The 21,318-nt window shown below is 47.8% G+C and overlaps 1 protein-coding gene across 2 annotated transcripts in view; it reads right to left on the bottom strand.

Annotated features, from left to right (window-relative positions):
- Positions 1–561: 561 nt before the first annotated feature.
- Positions 562–21,318, bottom strand: part of LOC147677969 (hepatocyte nuclear factor 4-beta-like) — a 365,167-nt gene continuing 344,410 nt past the window's right edge. Inside the window, exon 10 of one of the 2 annotated variants that reach the window (XM_086945850.1) lies at positions 562–3,030. In XM_086945850.1, the coding sequence (XP_086801976.1) occupies positions 2,897–3,030 (134 nt within the window). In that variant the 3' untranslated portion in view covers positions 562–2,896. Of the gene's footprint in view, positions 3,031–12,217; positions 12,819–21,318 lie in introns of those variants that run through there. The other variant, XR_015302470.1, reaches the window with a different exon arrangement.

Below are 21,318 nucleotides of genomic sequence, written 5' to 3'. Positions count from 1 at the left end.
CGGACGCTAAACCCTGTCTACTTTGTTTTGTAAATTGGGATTTATGTCAGAAACCATGGGTGGTTGCATGGGAGCATCGATGCACCACCTAAGGTACGCTCCCTTGGCGCTAAGTAATGCAAAGCAATGCTATGCACTGCTTTGCGTTAATTTCCCACTATTTCCAGCGCTAAACAAGTTGAGCGCTGGTAGTAAATTGGAAAAAAAGATTTTGCATCACTTTTGTGACGCAAACACAGCGTAAAATCTTAGTGAATCTCCCCCATTGTGTCTTACTACAGCATCAAGGGACCTGTTATTATCTTGGTGAACCATGTCTTCATGTTGCTGAACAGAAGCAAATATACCACTGATAACAACACAAGAGCTGCCACCCTAAATGTCATGACTCATTGGTGCTTGAACTATGTTTCTGCAAAACCTTTAAATGGTGATTCCTGGTGAAAAGGCTGGATCAGCTCTCTCAGGGCAGATGAACATTCAGACTCACAAAAAGACACAAATTCATACATTGAAGATTTCAAATATATAGAGACCACTTCTGCAGATGAATCCGGAAAGTGCCTGAGTTCTAAGATTGGTTGTTCCATTTTATTTTCTAGGTGAATCTATCAACATTGTTAAAAAAGTTAAAGTTGAGCGCAGCATTATTTTCAAGGTATAAGTCAAATTTATGGTTCATGTGGATTAAATTGGCAAACTGTGCATTGGCGATATATCAGAAGGCTGGAATTAACATTGATTTCACAGCATGGCCACTTTATAAATACGCTTTTCCGAGAAGACTCGAAAAAAACAATAAAGACATATATAAGGAAGTCTACTACTGTGTACATCACAATCACCTTGAACTGTACATTGCCTCCCTTATTTGGAATTGGCAATGTTCTTTTCATAAGTGTACTCTATTACAGAAGTACCTAACAAAAAATAAATGTGTCTATCTGTAACGCTACTGGTGCGCATGTAAAGCGATCTAATACCTTCGGGTCAAGTTTGCGCTATATAAAACTCCCCCCAAAAAGTGGTTTGAGTAATGCACATATCTGGGAATTGGGCTAAGAGAGCATTAGTTCATCTGATGATGGTTCTCTGAACTTGTAGTACTAACAGGCTCGCTTTAAGTTCAGGGTAAATTAGGCCAGCATTTTACAGTCATTTGGTCACAAAATGTGCATAAAAGATATAAGGTGAAACATTTTACATGTTTGCAAAATTTCGCTAATTGAATCATAACTTCATTCAAAGGACAAATCATTGCTGTGCCTCCAGGTGAACTCAAATTGTAGAGGGCAATCCAGGAGCAGCTGCTACCTATCGGGAGTGGTGGTACAGGAAATGAAGAGAAAAAAAAACACTTACTTGGGCCGGCCGACCGCCGCCTCTCCTCTATCGTCTTCTTCCTGTCTCCGCCGGCAGAAGGAAGCAACAGGAAGCACCCAGGCTCCCCATAGCCAATCACAATGCTGCAGTGCAGTATTTTGATTGTTTTGAGCACTGAACCACAGTGCTCAGACAGGGAACGGGATAGCTTTGCATGTTCCGCACAAGGCTGTGTAAAGCAAGCCTGGTTGGAAAGATGCAAAGAGCACAGGACTGTTTGGCCGACCCAGGAGGGGCCAGTCAAGCTATCATGGGCATTAAGGAGTGCAAACCACTCCTCTCCCTGCTCCGGCCAGCCCCGCCCCAAGAGCTACTGACTTCAATAGGAAAACTAAAATGATAACGATACGCCATTATCAATTTATCTTTCCTTTTGATCAGTGGGGCGACGCTCCTCACCTTCACGGAGGAGCCGTCACCTGAGCAATCCACCCCAAAGACCTGCGATGAATAGAAACGACAGTGTGAGGCCCCTCTCTATGATTCTTAATTTGAAAAGTGTGCATAGACATACTGTATTTATTTTAAATTGATCTGATTAAAGGGTTGAATTTGGGTCAATCTGTCACCATCCTTTTCAAAATCCATGCCCAATCAACTAGGAAAGAGTGGTAGGAATTGGGTAATGTTTTACCCCAGTCTTACTGCAAAAGAATACACTCTTATTGCATTGTTAGAATTATAACCAGTGCACACACCGCTGTCTAGGCAGCAGAATGGATGACCCATCTTACATCACTGGTGAAAGCTTCGTTTCTATAGAATGCCTGCAGCTTTGTAGAGACGTGCATGACAAGAACTGTTGTCCAACTGAATGCACTGATTATATCAATTTCATAAGAAGGAGAGTGTGAGTCAGACCCTGGCAGCATTCAAAACGGTCTCTTGCATGCTGCGGGGAGATGTCTGAAGCATTTTCCAGACCCTACTGAGATATTTTCCTTGCTTCAGTATTTGCATCCATCACAGGCATGTTTCCTTTGAATCTTCGTTGACTGCAGTTTGATATTAAAGGTTCCTACAATATTTCGATTGGTGAAATGTGAGTTTGAGAGCTGCAATGTATTTTCCTGCAACCAGCGCCAAGTAACCGGTTGGTGTATGTGCGCTTTGTAAGTATTTAACTGAACAACACAACATTGGTTTCTGGCCATCAGTAAGTAAATTGCTTTTTCAACATCCAAAGTCTTTTTGCAGGAAAGTTGTAATCGACTGCTTGGAGTTGATGGGCACACCAATTCCAAGGTGAGTCTTCCATAGAGTCATTCTCTAGGGCTTGTGTGCAGGATAGAAGATTGGCCCAAGTGCATCACAATTCAATCCCATGCCTCTGTTCCCCCTTCTTCTGATGTGGTAAGGCGTGCAGCAGACTCTTTTCGTCTGCAGGCCATCTTACAATGTCTATACTCGAATGCAACAGGCCACATCCTGGGCTGGTTTGTAGCACACAGTACAGCATCTGTTCCAGCGTTGTTTGTTCTCCTCGGCAAGCTCAAGTCTTTCCGGTCATTCTCTACAAAATCTCCTGCTTGGGAACAATGGAGGAAGGCATTATTTGAACAGAGACCCTAGGCGTGCTGTGAGAGCTGCGTTTTAGGTCCTCGCTGCCTCTGCTTGTGGAAGAGGGGTGGCAGCCATCGGGAGACGCTGCAAAGGAAAAAAAAAAAAAAAAGAATTAGATTGCATCCGAAACCAACTGATATGAAAAATAGAATTGTTCTCATGATTTACGCTGCACATTTGTTACTTTATTCCCATTTAAATAAAAAACAAAATTGTGGTAACAAAATGCCATTCAAATCCTCAAATTGGGTATTAATGCCATATCATATAATTCAGGCATTATGACCTCAAGGAGACCATATAAAGATCACAAAACTGTGTGAGGATACACTGTGATATTGCTTGATGTTTTACGTTTTTATTTATATTACATGGATAAAAAAATCTTGTAAGACAAAATCTCAAGCAAGTTATATTTCTAGCAGCAGAGTAAATTTGTCACAAACTCATTTACAATTAAGTTTTCTCAGTAAAAGTAAAACCGATTATGTGTCTTTTAGTTCAACTCATATACAAGTGAATCTTCATGCAATTTTACCTCTGGGCTAGACAGTGCATGTGCTGTTTTGAAGAGAAATGTTGTTTTTAATCTGTGGGCTTCAGCCCACACATAGACTTAACATTTGCTTGCTCTACCGTCTCTCTCATATTCTTTGTCCCCATTTGTCCGTGATGCTCGTGTCATGCCTCTTTATGTGTTTAGCCTTCCCCCAGTGCATGGACCAAGTACATGTGCCCATCCACTCCTCCCTTTTTAGGAGCTATTTTTGCTTTTGAAGATTCCTCACATTCTCTGAAACTTCTTCAGACGCTTCAGCTGAATCAGACCCAGGCGAAGGATCATCTAACAAAAACCAACAAAAGAGGCCTTTTTTAGGACAGGGCCAGCAACAACAGAGGACCAAATTCAAACCACCACAATGGGAAATGAGCACGCGCAAGCGGAACTACAAATCGTAAAGGATTCCTCCATTATTAACATCTCCAACAAGATTTTGACCAAAGCAGAGGAAAAACTGCTGCAATTGGGCCTTTCATATGTACCTGACACCCGCATAGACTTCACCAAAGTGAAACTAGAAGTCATTGAATTCTTCAGAAAAATCCGTCTGAAATGGTTCTTCAGAGAATCGACAAATCAACCACAAATAGAAGTTTCGGGCCTCAGAAACAAGTCCTCCTTCTGTCCCCCAAGCAATAACATGGCAAAAAACATCATTACTTTCGAGCAAAAAGTCCTGTCCTCACTGAATGTGTTGGAGAAGAAGAAACGATTCACACCAGCCAATCTCTCAAAAGATCAAAGACAAGCCATCATGACCCTAAAAAACCAACAGGATGTGGTCATTAGACCAGCAGACAAGGGCGGGGCGGTGGTCCTATGGTCGAAGGAACTTTACAAAGCAGAAGGCAGAAGCCATGTGTACAACCTGAACTGGTACCGCCGCATCACACAGGATCCAACGGCGGAAATAACCTTTGAAATAACACGACTGGTGAAGGAAGCAAAAGAACAAGGAATCCTGGGTCCAAAGGAAGCAGAATTTTTGGTGAAACGCTATCCCAGAACTCCACACCTGTACTTTCTCCCCAAAGTACATAAAGACCCCAAGACGCCACCGGGTCGACCGATAGTATCGGGATGCGATTCAGTGCTGGAGCCCATTTCCAAATTTGTGGACGTGTTCCTGAAAGAATTTGTCACAAGGGTACCATCGTATCTTCGCGACACTATGGACTTCATTAATAAGGTGGAAGGTTTGGATTTTGACCCAAATACTCAACTTCTGGTCACAATGGACGTTTCGTCCTTATACACTCAAATCCCGCAACAAGATGCAGTGGATGTAATCGAAATGTACTTGGACACCAGACCACGTCCACACAGAGTACCAACTGAGCTGATTGTCAACTTCGCGGCCCTTGCTCTAAAGAAGAACTTTTTCATGTTCGAAGAAGAAATGTTCCTACAAATTAAAGGATCAGCAATGGGGTGCCCGTTCGCACCTGAGATGGCAATACTGTACATGGCCCAGTATGAGGAGAGGTTCGTTTACAACAACAACCCGTACAAAGCCCACATCGGGCAATGGATGAGGTATATAGACGATGTGTGGTGTATCTGGAATGGTACACCACAATGTCTGGAAGAGTTCCATGACTGGCTGAATAACAGAAGCCCAGATATAAAGTTCAGCCTGGCGTATGACTGCCGAGTGATGCCATTTCTGGATGTGGAGATCAAAGCAACACCTGATGGTCTCAAGTCGACCTTATACCAGAAGAAAACCGATAAGAACAATTCGCTTCACTACAAAAGCTACCATCCTAAGACCCTGAAGAACAATCTCCCCTATGGACAGTTCCTTAGGGTGAGAAGGAATTGTTCAAGAACTGAAGATTTCAACATCCATGGCGAAGCCCTAACGAATAAACTAAGAGAGAGAGGATACCCGGAGAAGCTTGTAAAACACTCCATGAAGAGGGCGAGATGGACACCCCGAGAACATCTACTTCAGAAAAGGGTCAAGCCACAAACGGATCGGATGGTATGCGTGTCCACATTTGGACCCCACACGAATCCGGTACAAAAAATCATCCGGAACAATTGGCACCTCGTGGAGGAAATCATCCCTGAGATTGGCAAGCCCTTGTTCGCATAGAAAAAAAAACGAAGTATAGGACAGCAAATCTCATCCACCAGGGGTGCTATCAAAAAAGAGACACAAAGTACCCTTTTCAACATGGGCCCAGTGAAAGGTCACCACAAATGTGGAACTTGTTCAGTCTGCGGTTTGACGATGGAAGGCACCCATTTCACCGATGGAACAAAACACTGGCGCCATGAGGACTTTACAAACTGCAAAACGAAATACGCAGTGTACGCCATAACCTGTCCCTGAGGCAAAATTTACATAGGGAAGACGACACAAGAAGTGCGCCAGCGGATAATTCAACATAAATCCCGAATCAACAACAAAGTGCTCACTGCGCCCCTGGTATCGCACTTCCTGAAAAAGGATCATGCCGCAAACGATCTCAAGTGGACCATCTTGGCGAGCATAAAAAATGTCCCGGGCGCCGGAGGGGACCCTGATGCAAGACTGGCACAGAAAGAGGCGTACCTCATCCTGAAATTCAACACTGCAGTGTCAGGTTTGAACGATCTGAATGAACTCAGCAATCTATAAATGACCTGTCTGTTCGCTCTGTTAGTCTGCTTATGCCGTTGCTACTCTCGTGACCGCACTGTACCAAACCTCGGGAATAGGAGATTCACTAATCTACAAATTTCATGTAGACGATCTACCAGTCTCGTGCTGCGCACCCCCTGCGGCAGTTCAAAAAACTTCAAATCCCACAATGCATTGGGACCACAGGCTGTTTAAATATAGGGAGACACGCCCCCTTTAGCAACAAGCTGTCTCTCGGAAGTCACTGTGTGCCGGACCGTTGCAGCCTGTATTCTCTGCCGAGAAGTAAGTCATCCGCTTGGGATATGCATCCCCTTTTTCGGACTTGCATTAAACCACGATCATCCTAATGTCAGTCTAAACGTGTGACCCCCTTTCTTTAACAGCACGCCAGCCCGTGCGGCGGCCGCCGCCTCCCACGCGCTCAATCTGAATAAACTGCCACGTTAAAAAAGGTAGGATTTCCTTCACTCACTCTGTGTCTTACCAGTGCATCATCTTGGCAATAAGAGTTATACTAAGTCCCTACCCTCTCTCCAGATTTTAGATCTACACACCGAACAACTGATCACGGCCGGCACCGCGTCCTTGTTCAGCGGTAACTTCGCCCACTGTCAAGGTACGCCTTGATTTTACGTAACAACCTGTGTGCAGCACATCTACAACATAGGTAGACTGTATCTAATGTAAATCTCGCATTTCATTCTTCCCGCAGGGAGTGACCCCTCCACCTCACAAATAAGGTACTTTTTAAATTTTGAAGTGGGTGAGTCCACGCGATGAGCTTATTGAAATGACCCCCCACTTACACCGTGTCCTAATTGTTTCACAGTGACAACAACCCCCCAGTCCATGTCCTGAGGAGAACCCATCGAATGGTATTGGGTTCGAAACGCGTCGACGTTCTCACCTCCAAGATACCAAATTGTTAGGGCACGCTAGGATCCAACTAAAATACACTCTGGAATTGTTTAACTGTTCCTATGTTGTTCCTAGCCTAAGCACCTGATGTGGTATCCACTGTGTATCTTGTGAGGGTTGTAACAAGGAGGTTTCTTTCAAACACAATAGTCCCCTTGTCTATTTCATATCCAGGATTGGAGCCTCTGTAAAGTGATTAACTTGAGGCCTTTCTATAGTTGTCCATGTTATTTATGTATGACAATTTCTTTGTTTACACACTGTTTTGATAATTTTCTCTCAGTTCACTGAATTTGTATTTGTATTTTGTTATGAATGTTGTGTTGTATCTTTTGATGCCAAAGAATTTCTTGCACGAAATATTTTATAAAAAAATAAGTCAATCAACACAAATGGTTGTCCAACCCAGTGATTTATTACACTAGGTCTGTGTACTTTGACGCTAATTCAATACTGCCCGGCCATTGCTTTGTTTTTCTATTTTTGCTTTTGAGCACTCCACATGAGTGCTCATGTTTTCTCTCGCTACTTCTCCTCCCACCCACCTCTGTCCCTGTTGCTTCTTTCCCTCCGCAGCTCGTGCTTTATAGTGTCTCTCTTTGTGTGTGTGTGTGTGTATATATATATATATATATATATATATATATATATATATATATATATATATATATATATTCATTCGCTCAAAAGTGCTGCTCGAGCGATCCGCAACCAATCACCGCTGATGTCGTCGGTAGTAGCAGCCGCTACTCTTAACATCCACAGCTTCCGAGTCCCGTTAGTTAAAAGGACACAGAGACGACACACCATGAGATCATTGCACAAATCCTTTATTGTGCACTCGTGGAACAAGGACGACGCGTTTCGGCATTAGCCTTTTTTAAGTAGCCACCATTTTGCATTTTACTCTTTATATAAGTCCATCATCCATGTCTTAATTCATAAACATAAAAGAAATACTTCAATTGTATGCCTTTTGTTATAAAAAACAGTCTATATACATATCAAAATTTATAATTGCATCATATTTCGGCAAATGTCAATGTTAGTGTTTAATTTATAAATGGGACACGGAGAGTGATTTTACTGTTACGGACCGCCACTATCCTCAGCTCCGCGATCGTGAACTACACAATCACTAAGGAGGTCGGAAAATGTAGTGTGAACTCCCATAACTACCGGTTACCAATTGGTTTTAAACCCGTCCGGAGGTTTCGGATATTCGTCAATATTACGACTCTGCTGTGAACGGTTTGCCACACCATAAAAGGGATCCTGTGTTGATCGGTACACACAAGCTAACCAATTCATTCTAGGTCCTGAGTCTCGGGAGCTCCCTTGGTTCATACAGTCTGGCGTGGGCTGTTGCTCCGGTTACGGATTTAACACGCCCATCTGTTTTGTGGATTGGTTATAAGAAGTACGGCGGTTCGATACTCCTATCAATTACGTGTAACCAACCCGTCTCAGCATTTACTCAATTTGAGATTAAATTTCAGAAAGAGATACTTGATGATAAGGGAGCTCCCTTCGTCATCATAGATTTCCCTAAAGTAGTCCATGCAAAGGCTGGGATAGTGTTACGGTGGTGGCAGGTCTAATGTTCGAGTGCTCATAAATTATGGATAAGTGAGACGTGAGATATTACATAGTGAGTTACAGTGAAAATCATAATCATAAAAATTCAAAACATAACATTTCGTTATCCAACATATTCAATAACCGACATATTTTTCTCCTCAGTGAAAATTGTGTTACTCTACTAATGACCATCTGAGTTAAAGAATTACTAGCAAAAGCATTGCTTTACCATAGAGATTATTATACCCATTTTCATATTGATAAGGATGGTCCATTGCTAGAGAGTTACACTATTAAAAATTGTGCTAGTGGTTACTGTGTACACATATTACTCATACTGCGGGTTAGCCTCAGCCCTGTGCCATCCTAGTGTTCAAGAGCCTATATGGGATGACAATTCTTCTCCATAATTCAGTCCATTTGGGGTCTTGCTTCCCATGTCAATAATGTTTTTGGACTCTTTAATCCTAAGTTGTGCCTCTCGATCTCCACCTCTAATGCTCCTAGGTATCTTATCTATGCCATAGAACCTGAGGCTCCCATTATTGCTATTATGGCTTTCTTCATAATGGCGAGCCATTGGGTAATTGTGGTCCTTGTTAATGGCACGTAAGTGCTGTAAGATCCTTTCCTTAAGAGAATGCTTCGTGCTGCCTACGTACTTGAGGCCACATGGGCATTCAAGCACGTAGACCACGAAGTCTGTGTTGCAGTTTATTTGGTGTTTGATTGTTCTTATTTGGCCTGTCCCTATCTGGTAATCTTTGCGTGATTTCCCATTGCGATCACATTTACAGTTACCGCAAACTGAAAAACCTTTAGGGATAGGGGGCCACTTATTTTTCGATGGTTCATCTAGGTAACGGTGTACAAGTCTATCTCTCAGGGAACGTGCCCTACGGTATGTTACCTGTGGTTTCGTACCTACAAGTTCTCCAATAATAGGGTCAGAGACCAGAAGCTTCCAATTGGCCCTCATCACTTTTTCCAGTGCCCATGCTCCCCTACTGAATCATACGGGGTGCATTCGGTACTTTTCCACCCACCCACCTCTGTCCCTGTTGCTTCTTTCCCTCCGCAGCTCGTGCTGTATAGTGTGTCTCTCTTTGTGTGTGTATATATATATATATATATATATATATATATATATATACACACACAGACACACACAGACACACACACACACACACAGACACAGACACACACACACACACACACACACACACACACACACACCCCTCCCCTCCCCTCCTCCCCTCCTGGCGTGCACAATCAAGCCCAACCACTGTCGTTAATTAAGCATCCTTTATTTCTGGCAGAACACGTAGCATGACGAGTTTCGACTCAGATAAGTCTTAATTATATGCAATACCATAGAGTCACTTATTGGTCTAATTTATTACCGATATCCCTGAACAGTGACTAGGGACAAATTACATATTTCCCACCAGTAATGCGAGAGGTGCAAGGTGTAACTGAGGTTCCCATGTAAGTTCACATTTCACGTTTATAGATGGAAACAGTGGCTGTTTTTTCTCCAATTTGATGCATGGATAAATCCATAACAGTTCTTTATTTCACATCCTCATTTACTTGCCAACTGCATACAGTTCCTGTTTCTGACTTTTATTCTGCTTGTTTCTGACCTTTATTCCGCCTCTTGTGCCTTGGTTCTGACCTCTATTTTGCCTCTTTCTGGAAATTTCTGACCTTTATTCTGCCTCTTTCTGCTCAATTCTGACCGTTATTTTGCCTCTTTCTACTCGTTCCTCTCCTTTATGTTGCTGCTTTTTGCAAATATCTAACCTTTATTCTGCCTCTTTCTGCTAATTTATGACCTCTATTTTGCCGCTTGCTGCTAGTGTCTCACCTCTATTCTGCCTCTTTCTGCTCTTTTCTCACTTTTATTTTTGACTTTCTGCTAATTTCTGACCTTTATTCTGCCTCTTACTGCTAGTTTCTCCCCTTCATCTTGCATCTTTCTATTCCTTGCTGACCTTTCTTCTACCTCTTTCTGCTTGTTTCTGACATTTATTTTGCCTCTTTTTGCTCTTTTCCCCAGGGACCGCGGGGTGCCTCAAGGCCTTACGGGCTCCCCTCATCTCACAAGTCTACGGGCAGGGAAAGAAATGAAACCTCCACTTCCAGTGGGTGGGAGCACTTTCACTACACCTGCCAAGGAACCGGAGTGTTTACGGGAACTGTCATAGCTCACAACTCCCGCCAAGCAAAAGCAAACAGCTATGTCCCGGGGTGGACACCCCCGCGGCCCCAGCCAGCTCCCTGGAGGGTGAGGGAGCTGGAATTGCTCCTACCCAGAGGGAGCAGCTCTCTTTCCATGGGAGCAATATGTTGTTCTGTTTTCCTGCCTGCATCAGCGCATGCAGTCTGCTCCCAGCCGGCTGGAGCATTTTTAAAGATCCAGCTGGCTGGGAGCAGACTTAGGGGCAGATTTATCTATATTTCATGCAGTGCAGCAAGCCACCATTCTGCACTGCGTGAAAGGAAAATGGCAGGAATGTGCTGTATTTAACATTTTACGGTGCATTCCTGTAGATAGCACGTGCTGGTGCACGTTTGGCAGCCTAGCATCAATGCAGGCCCCATTGTATCATGGTCAAGAGTACCTGCGTTACAGACAGGATTGTTTTTATGCAGCAAGGACACCTTCCTGCACAAAAACAATCCTCTGAGGCATTTTCTGCTTTCTTTGTAAGCTGCAGAATGCAACAAACAAAGAGAGGAAAAAACAAAGAGAAATAGAGATATTTCTCCACAATACATCTCACCTTGGGAGGCGTAGCATTTTGACTCATTCCCAGGTCTACTAGTAATGATACATCTGGGAATGCGCCACAATCCATGGGTGGATGTTTGAAAACACCCACGCTCCACCCATGGAACACCTCCCTGGGGCAGAGTAACACAACGCAATGATTTGCTCTGCGTTGAGTGTATTATCAAGGTGACCATGTGTGGCTTGATAAATGTAACTCAGTAGTTGCGTCACCCTTGCGCCTCCTTGTGCGGCACAACTCATTAATAATTCTACCCCTTTGTATTTGCTCCCATTTGGAGGAAGATTCGGAAATGCCCCCTCCAGATGAGTGCAAACAAGATTCTTGGCCCGTGGTAATGCAGGCAGGGAAACTATTGTGTCCCTGGGTGGGTTCCCTGGGACACAGTAGGTGAGCTGGCCCCAGGGGATGTGGCTCCCCTCCTTTTTAATTAAAGTGACAGCCATGGGATGGGACCAAAAAAGGCATGAGGTGGCATAGGCCTCCCTCCTCTTACTAAATATATAGGGCTACGGGGGTTGAGGTCCCAGGGGCTGAAAACAACTTCGGGAGAGGGACCCAGGGGGTGTAATCCCAGGAGCCCTAAATGGGCTAAGGAAGGAGGGCCCTACTGATGCCTTCCCCATATATATATATATATATTAAAAAACAATGGCGGGCACCATTTTTTTTCTTTTTACCACTATCCCGCCAGAGTCAAGAGGTATCGTGGCAAAAACTGCTGATTTCTTTTTTAATTTTGGGTGGCAGGATATCCCTACCCTACCCCTTATATCATTTTTTTGAAAATGTTAAGGACAGGGTACTAAGTCCCCAAATCGTGTAATGGCTGCCAGTAAAATTTTTCTTATGTTGCTGCAGCCAATCAGAGTGCTCGCACCCGCAGGAGTCTGATGGCCCAAGGGAAAAAAAATGCTTCCTGAGCCAATCGGAATGCTCAGTTTTTAAACTGCTGTTCCCTCGAGACTCTTGAGAGCCTCTCGCAGACCCACCCTTCCAGATATACAAATATCTTTTAACCTTAATTTCTCAAGTACTACTGAATGGATTTACACCAAATCACAAAAAGAAATATCTGCAGACAGAGCTCTAGCTTCCTGCCAAATTTGGTTTATTTGCGTTCAGCGGTTTTTGCAGTAGCACTTCTTAAGCAAGTCTACAGAAAATGCCGGGGGTTTTATGTTTTGGGACTGCTCTTTTATTCTCGGCCCCCCACCTGAGGGATAACCACAAAACTTTCCATGCACAAACAAAGTAAAAAAGAGCATTTTCTTGGAAGATTTCCTGGAGATTCACCAACCGGTGCTAAAGTTATTAGCAGCACAAAAAACGCTGACCTAACTATACCTACCCAGTGGCATACAATAAATATATCATGCTTGTTAGACCTGTCTGGCTTTTTGGCGTAGTCCCTCCTATTTATTATTTATTTTGTCCCCTTTTTGCCCCTCATACCCTTGCTAATTTTTGTCCACTGACTTTTCTAGGTGTTGGCCCAGGGGATAGGTGTTCTTTTCCCCCCTCATAATTTTTCACCTCAGGCCCAGAGGCCTGTTCTGACAGGAAAAGTTGGAACCACACAAAATGGTGGCTACCAACTGCCCTAACTGTCACACTCAGAACTTGGCCATAGCCTAGTATAGGGTGTTCTAGAACCTTCTGGTCCATTCTGGACCACTGAGGGTCAGCCTATATAAGGCGGAATGCGGGGCAGCCATTTTGTCTACCTGTGAGAGTCAGCTGGAGGATAGGCTATCTTGAAAGGTGGGGTGAGGCTAGTGTGAGGGTTGATCTCCTGGATTGGGAAGCAGCCTAGTTAATCCACTTCTCTACTCCTCCTTTGGGATCCTTGTCTTGTCCCCGCTGTGGCTGGTTAAGGGAGACCCTGGGCGCCTGACTGACCCCTAGCTTCAAAATAGTGGGGTGTGAACAAGAGAAGGAGACTGTGGTGCTGCGGAGCACAGTCCTCTGCCCAGTGAAAGGAATTCTGCTGATTCCCTTTAACAGTAGAGGGTTAATTCTGGTGGCCCCCCACCCTTTTATTCAGCCCTCAAAACCATCCTGCCCTGGCTTCAGTGACTGTCCCTTCACTCAATTACCCCATCGAGAGTCAACTCTCACCTGCTGTGGAGCAGTGACCAGGAGAGATCGGCGCCGGATTGTGTCTGGGTCAGCGCCGCCTCGGCCGGGTCCGGGACCCCTGGGGCGCCGATCGCGCATTGGAATAGCCCCCCCCCGGGATCCACTGAGCCTGCGAAGCCTTGTGAGGCTTTCCCTCGTGAGCGGGACCCCGGGGGCGCCTTCCGCGCTTCTGTTGTATGGCCGAGTGACAATCGGTTGCCAAGGGAAAGCCCGGTGAGACGCTTCTAGTCGGCGCCTTCGCGCATGCCTGGTTGTTGCTGTATTCCCCGGAAGGAGGGGCAAAGGTGTAGGCAGGCCCAGGAGTGAAGCGTCTGCTCTACGAGCGAGCGCAGAGGGAGGCGGCGCCAGCCGAGCGCTACAGCGCATGCCCGCGGAAAGAGTGTTCTGGAGACCGGCGCTGAGGAGAGGCGCCAGGGGTTTTCATTGAGCGCCGGCTACTGCTGCAGCCCGGTGAAGTAATCTCCCCCTCGCTCAAGCGCCACACGGAAGAGCCGGCGCGAGCGAGAGGGGGGAAGGGAGGAAGCCGACCGCCTGCTGGGAGAAGCTGGTATAATCCTTTCCCCGCTCGAGCGCCGCCAGAGGAGCCGGCTCGAGTGGGAGAGGGGAGCTGAGGTGCCCTGGAGGCTGGTGAGCCTCGCCGGTGCTGGGCATAATTATCCTAACACGTGGTCTTCCCCACCCGCTCTGACACCTCAAGAACCGGCCTACAAGTAAGGAGCGTTATACGAGGGGAGGGGAGCAAGACTACACGAGTAAGGGAATAAAGAGTCCCTTCCAGAGGGTGGAGCTACCTCGGTTAGTTCCTGAGAGGTGTATCTGACACGTGGCTCTGCTGGGAAAAGCATCTTTACAATTGACAGCAGTGAGGGAGGTTGGTGCTGTGGGAGACTAGTATTGTGCACAGTATAGTAACCATTTGAAATTGGTTCTGGAGTCTGATGAAATGCACAATTGATGTTGGTCATTGATTTGAGATAGCAAGTCTGAAGTGTTATTATTAATTTATTGACAAGTGTAATGTATTATTGAAACAGGTTAACATCTCTGGAAGTGGGACTACTGATTTGAAGACAACTAAATGTAATGTACTGAAGAAGCTAATTGATAAATTGCTTAAGTAGTTTAAAATGTATAATTGCTGATTCTAAAGTAACCTGAAATGTCCTAAGCTGTATATTTTTGAAAACAAAGAGTATATTATTTTTATAAAGCAGTACTTTTTTTTCCACATTTTGGTGTAGCGTTATTTTTGTGTGTTATTGCGTGGTTTTACTGTTGGGTGGTTTGCAACCTTCACACTGTGCCTCTGACATACATGTCTTGCCCTAGGCCAGGCTACCCCAGGTTCTAACAGATTGGTGCCTAGCGGTGGGATCCTGACTTGGTTGCAGCTACTCAATAGTAATTCAACGTAATACACTAAACCTACACCAGGAGTTTTCTCCTTGCGGCCCTCCTAATTTGTCTTTTGATTTTTCCAAATTTGTTTCTGGTGGTGGGTGGAGGTTAACCTCAGGTCACTTCCTGGTTTTCCCCTGTGTGTTAGTTCTATTCCATAATAAAAGATGAAATTAAATTTTGAGGAGCTGGAATCCTACAGCGTGACCCAACTCAAGGAGTGGTGTCAGCAACAGGGGGTATTCTTTAAGAAAGGTGCCAGGAAAGGCGAGTTGCTGACCAGCATAAGGGCATGGGTGGAAGCTCGTTCAAGGGAGGAACTGGACACGGAAGGAAGTGACAGGGGCACTGTCCTTGAGACTACCATGTTGTACCAAGCTGGAGGGGGGGAATCTGTTAACAGGTCCCAGGACACCTTCGAGGGTGGGCAGCAGCGTCTCAGAGAGGGGTTTTACTGAAGCCGAGCTGGAAGATAGGAGGGAGGAGAGGAGAATGAGGTTGGAACTAGCTAGGATGGATATGGAAAGGGAGGACAAGAGGTTAGCTCATGAGCGAACCATTAAAGAAATGGACCTACAAGCTTTAACCTTAAAGTCTCCCAACCCAGATAATGGTGGCAGCGAAACCAAGGTGAACACCAGGGAGTCCAGACCCTATTTACCCAAAGATGTCGTCGCCAGTTACACCACGGGCGATGACATTGCCAAATGGTTGGCCGCCTACGATGTTTCTTTAAGGGCTCACGGGATCTCAGACACTCACTGGGGGGGTGGGTTGTATAAATACATGCCCCCGGCTGGCAGGGACACCTTGTTGGCTCTGGAGCCGGAGGAGGAAACCCACTACCCCACGATGAAGGTGGCCCTGGTGAAGAAGTTTGGACTTACCCCATAAAGGTACAGACAGAAATTCAGGGGAAGTCACAAACTGAGTACCCAGAATTGGGTAGACTTCTTAGACTACGCCAAGAAAGCTTTGGAGGGTTGGGTCAAGGGCAGCGAGGTGAAGGATTATGAGGGGCTGTACGATCTATTTTTGAAAGAACACCTCCTCGAGAAATGTTTTCCTGAGCTGCGCCAACACCTGGTGGACAGCAAGCTGACCAATCCCCGGAAGCTTGCAGAGGAGGCGGACACTTGGGCAAGTACCCGGGTGTCCTCAAAGGGGACTGGAGGAGATTCTCAAAAAGCCAGACAGGGCGCCCCCCAGAAGAAGGAGGGGGGAGATAAAAAGGAGTTCTCCAAAGGTCCCCAAAATAACTTCCAAGGGAAGAGAGCAGGTTTCACCCCTAGGGCAAACCCGCCCAGAAACCCTAATCCTGGCCAAAGCCAGCAGCCAAGGGTTCTCCACTGTTTCGAATGTGGTGGTGTTGGACATTATAAGGGGGATGTCCGATGCCCAAAGAGACCACCCCCTCCCACCGGAGGAAAGTCACCGGGAGTAGCTAGTGTAGCGCTCGGGGAGGAGTTGCCCTTAGATAAGGGGGGTGAGTGGGCGGGTGTCACCTTAGTGTCCCTGGGAGAGCGGGAGATGGTTCCAAAGATCCAGGTGCCCCCAAATACTACAAAGTATGGGCAATGGGTCACCATCAATGGCCAGAGAGGGGAGGCTCTGAGAGATACAGGAGCCAGTATGACTATGGTGAGAAGTCAACTGGTGTCTCCAGAGCAGGTTGTTCCTAATGTACTCCACCCCGCCGCGATGGCTGACGGCAGAATGGGCCACTATCCAGTGGCTGAGGTTCCCTTTGAGTGGGAGGGGGTTGCAGGTTCACTTCGAGTTGCCGTAAGCCCTGCCGTGCCAGTCGATTGTCTGTTGGGGAATGACATGGAACACAACACTTGGAGAGAGGTGGAATACCGGACGCATTCTGCGATGCTGGGTACACCTGACTGGGCCTGTGCAAGCACACGGTCTGCGACTGCCCGGAGAGGGAGTTCGCCTGGGTTGGAGCCTGGAACAATGGCCCAACCCGCTGCTAAGAAGGGACAGACCCGGAGACAGAGAGAGCCTGCTCCGGCTTCCACACCCCATGTGACAGATCGGCCACCTGCGGTGGTGGACCAGGAGTCCGTGGAGGGGGAAGTAGACTCTCTGGAGGATTTACCCATCCCTGCTGAGTGGCATGTGGAGGGAGGTCCTACCAGAGAGGAATTCTGTAAGGGGCAGAGGGAGTGCCCCACCCTTGAGGGACTGAGGCGACAGGCTGAAGCCCAAGCAGCAGGTGATGTTACGGGACACTACCATATTTACTGGGAGGATGGACTCCTCTACAGTGAACCCAAGGTACCCTTGCCTGGTTCATCAAGGGCCTTGGTAGTCCCGCAACAGTACCGAGCCTTTCTTTTGGAATTGGCTCATGCCATACCCCTGGCAGGACACTTAGGCCAGGACACGACCTTTGCACGGCTTGTCCTCCACTTTTACTGGCCTCAGATGAAAGTGGCGTCCAACACTTACTGTCGGACATGTGTAACCTGCCAGGCCAGTGGGAAAACAGGGGTGAAGCTAAAGGCTCCCCTGGAACCACTTCCAGTCGTTAGCACACCCTTTGAGAGGGTGGGCATCGACATTGTAGGGCCTTTAGATCCACCAACAACAGCTGGTCACAGGTTTATCCTGGTTCTGGTGGATCATGCCACATGGTACCCAGAGGCAATTCCTCTGAGGACAGTCACTGCACCTGTAGTGGCAAGAGCCCTAATGGGAATCTTTACCCGAGTGGGATTTCCCAAGGAAGTTGTGTCCGACAGGGGGACCAACTTCATGTCAGCTTACATGCGGGCAATGTGGAAGGAGTGTGTAGTGACCTACCGGTTCACCACTCCTTATCACCCCCAGTCGAATGGACTGGTTGAGAGGTTTAATAAGACCTTGAAGGGCATGATCAGAAGTCTGCCCGAAAGCCTGCGGAGGAAATGGGACGTCTTCCTACCCTGTTTGCTCTTTTCCTACAGGGAAGTGCCCCAGAAGGGAGTGGGCTTCAGCCCCTTTGAGCTTCTGTATGGGCACCCTGTACGCGGTCCTCTCAGCCTGGTGAAGGAAGGTTGGGAGAAGTCTCCCAGGAAACCTCCCCAGGATGTGGTGAGCTATATGCTGGCCTTCAGGAGCCAAATGGCGAAGTTGTGGAAGCAAGCTTCCGACAACTTGGAGGCCAGCCAGGCAGTCATGAAGGAGTGGTATGACCACAATGCTCACCAGGTGGAATTGGAGCCTTGCCAGAAAGTGTGGGTGATGGAGCCTGGAGAGCTTAGTGCCCTCCAGGATCGCTGGACAGGCCCCTTTGAGGTGTTGGAGAAGAAGGGTAAGGCCACATACCTGGTGGACCTTAAGACCCCTCGACAGCCCCTACGGGTGCTGCATGCCAACCGTCTCAAGCCCCACCATGAGAGGCCTGAAGTCATGTTGATGATGGTGACTGACGGGGAAGAGGAAGCGGAAAGCGAACCTCTCCCAGATCTATTTTCGTCTCAAGAGAAGGATGGGTCAGTGGAGGGAGTGATTCTCTCTCCTACTCTAACTCCTGAGCAACGGGAGGACTGCCGCCAGATCCTGGAGCAGTACTCTTCGTTGTTCTCCCTTGTCCCGGGAAGGACTCACCTGTGTACCCATGACGTGGACACAGGGGACAGCCCACCAGTGAAGTCGAAGACCTACTGGCTGTCCGACAAGGTGAAGGCTAGCATCCATGGAGAGGTTGCCAAGATGCTAGAGCTGGGAGTTATTGAACCTTCTAACAGCCCTTGGTCCAGTCCGGTGGTGCTCGTGCCAAAAGCCGCACCACCAGGCACCACACCTGAACGGAGGTTCTGTGTGGATTACCGAGGACTGAACTCAGTGACAAAGACTGATGCTCATCCGATCCCTAGGGCGGATGAATTGATTGACCGGCTAGGAGCTGCCCAATATCTGAGTACCTTTGACCTCACTTCAGGGTACTGGCAGATCTCCTTGACAGATGGAGCAAGGGAAAGGTCAGCCTTATCCACGCCTGAGGGACACTTCCAGTTCTGTGTGATGCCCTTTGGGCTCAAGAACGCCCCTGCCACATTTCAGCGGCTGGTGAAACAGGTCCTCTCTGGAATGGAGAGTTTCTCTGCTGCTTATCTGGATGACATTGCTGTCTTCAGTAGCAGTTGGGAGGACCATCTGCAGCATTTGCAAGCAGTTCTCCAGGCCCTGAGACAAGCTGGATTGACCATCAAAGCCAGCAAATGCCAGATTGGACAGGGGTCGGTTGTGTACCTTGGACACTTGGTGGGTAGGGGGACTGTGCAGCCCCTGCAGGCGAAGATTGAGGCAATCATGGCCTGGGAACCCCCCAAGACACAGACTGAGGTCCGAGCTTTCCTGGGCCTCACAGGCTACTACCGTCGCTTTGTGAAGGGGTATGGCACTATTGTAGCGCCCCTCACAGAGCTCACCTCGAAGAAACAACCTCGACGGGTAGTTTGGACGGGAGCTTGTCAGCAAGCTTTCGAGAAATTGAAGCAGGCGTTGTGTGGGCACCGGTCCTGAAGGCCCCAGACTTCTCCAAGGAGTTCATTGTCCAAACAGATGCATCCGAACATGGCATTGGGGCAGTTGTATCGCAACTAAAGGAAGAGGGCCTGGATCAGCCTGTAGTCTTCTTATCCAGGAGACTGCTTCCCCGGGAACAGAAGTGGAGTGCCATTGAGAGGGAAGCTTTTGCGGTGGTGTGGGCTCTGAAGAAGCTGCGGCCATACCTCTTTGGCTCGCACTTCCTGGTTCAGACTGACCACCGACCCCTTCGTTGGCTGATGCAAATGAAGGGGGAAAATCCCAAGCTGTTGAGGTGGTCCATCTCCCTACAGGGAATGGACTTCCGGGTGGAACATCGACCTGGAGTGAACCACGCCAATGCAGACGGTCTCTCCAGGTATTTCCGCCTTAGTGATGAGGACTCCCAAGGGGTTGGGTAGTTCTCCCCACTTTCAGCTGGGGGGGACGCGTGTTAGACCTGTCTGGCTTTTTGGCGTAGTCCCTCCTATTTATTATTTATTTTGTCCCCTTTTTGCCCCTCATACCCTTGCTAATTTTTGTCCACTGACTTTTCAAGGTGTTGGCCCAGGGGATAGGTGTTCTTTTCCCCCCTCATAATTTTTCACCTCAGGCCCAGAGGCCTGTTCTGACAGGAAAAGTTGGAACCACACAAAATGGTGGCTACCAACTGCCCTAACTGTCACACTCAGAACTTGGCCATAGTCTAGCATAGGGTGTTCTAGAACCTTCTGGTCCAATCTGGACCACTGATGGTCAGCCTATATAAGGCGGAATGCGGGGCAGCCATTTTGTCTATCTGTGAGAGTCAGCTGGAGGATAGGCTATCTTGGAAGGTGGGGTGAGGCTAGTGTGAGGGTTGATCTCCTGGATTGGGAAGCAGCCTAGTTAATCCACTTCTCTACTCCTCCTTTGGGATCCTTGTCTTGTCCCCGCTGTGGCTGGTTAAGGGAGACCCTGGGCGCCTGACTGACCCCTAGCTTCAAAATAGTGGGGTGTGAACAAGAGAAGGAGACTGTGGCGCTGCGGAGCACAGTCCTCTGCCCAGTGAAAGGAATTCTGCTGATTCCCTTTAACAGTAGAGGGTTAATTCTGGTGGCCCCCCACCCTTTTATTCAGCCCTCAAAACCATCCTGCCCTGGCTTCAGTGACTGTCCCTTCACTCAATTACCCCATCGAGAGTCAACTCTCACCTGCTGTGGAGCAGTGACCAGGAGAGATCGGCGCCGGATTGTGTCTGGGTCAGCGCCGCCTCGGCCGGGTCCGGGACCCCTGGGGCACCGATCGCGCATTGGAATAGCCCCCCCCCCCCCGGGATCCACTGAGCCTGAGAAGCCTTGCGAGGCTTTCCCTCGTGAGCGGGACCCCGGGGGCGCCTTCCGTGCTTCTGTTGTATGGCCGAGTGACAATCGGTTGCCAAGGGAAAGCCCGGTGAGACGCTTCTAGTCGGCGCCTTCGCGCATGCCTGGTTGTTGCTGTATTCCCCGGAAGGAGGGGCAAAGGAGTAGGCAGGCCCAGGAGTGAAGCGTCTGCTCTACGAGCGAGCGCAGAGGGAGGCGGCGCCAGCCGAGCGCTACAGCGCATGCCCCGGAAAGAGTGTTCTGGAGACCGGCGCTGAGGAGAGGCGCCAGGGGTTTTCATTGAGCGCCTGCTACCACTGCAGCCCGGTGAAGTAATCTCCCCCTCGCTCAAGCGCCACACGGAAGAGCCAGCGCGAGCGAGAGGGGGGAAGGGAGGAAGCCGACCGCCTGCTGGGAGAAGCTGGCATAATCCTTTCCCTGTTCGAGCGCCGCCAGAGGAGCCGGCTCGAGTGGGAG

The sequence above is a fragment of the Lissotriton vulgaris genome, chromosome 12 (assembly GCF_964263255.1).
Source record: "Lissotriton vulgaris chromosome 12, aLisVul1.2, whole genome shotgun sequence".
NCBI lineage: Eukaryota > Metazoa > Chordata > Amphibia > Caudata > Salamandridae > Lissotriton > Lissotriton vulgaris.
The sequence above is the reverse complement of the archived record's forward strand: the minus strand, read 5'-3'. Positions and strand labels throughout refer to the sequence as shown.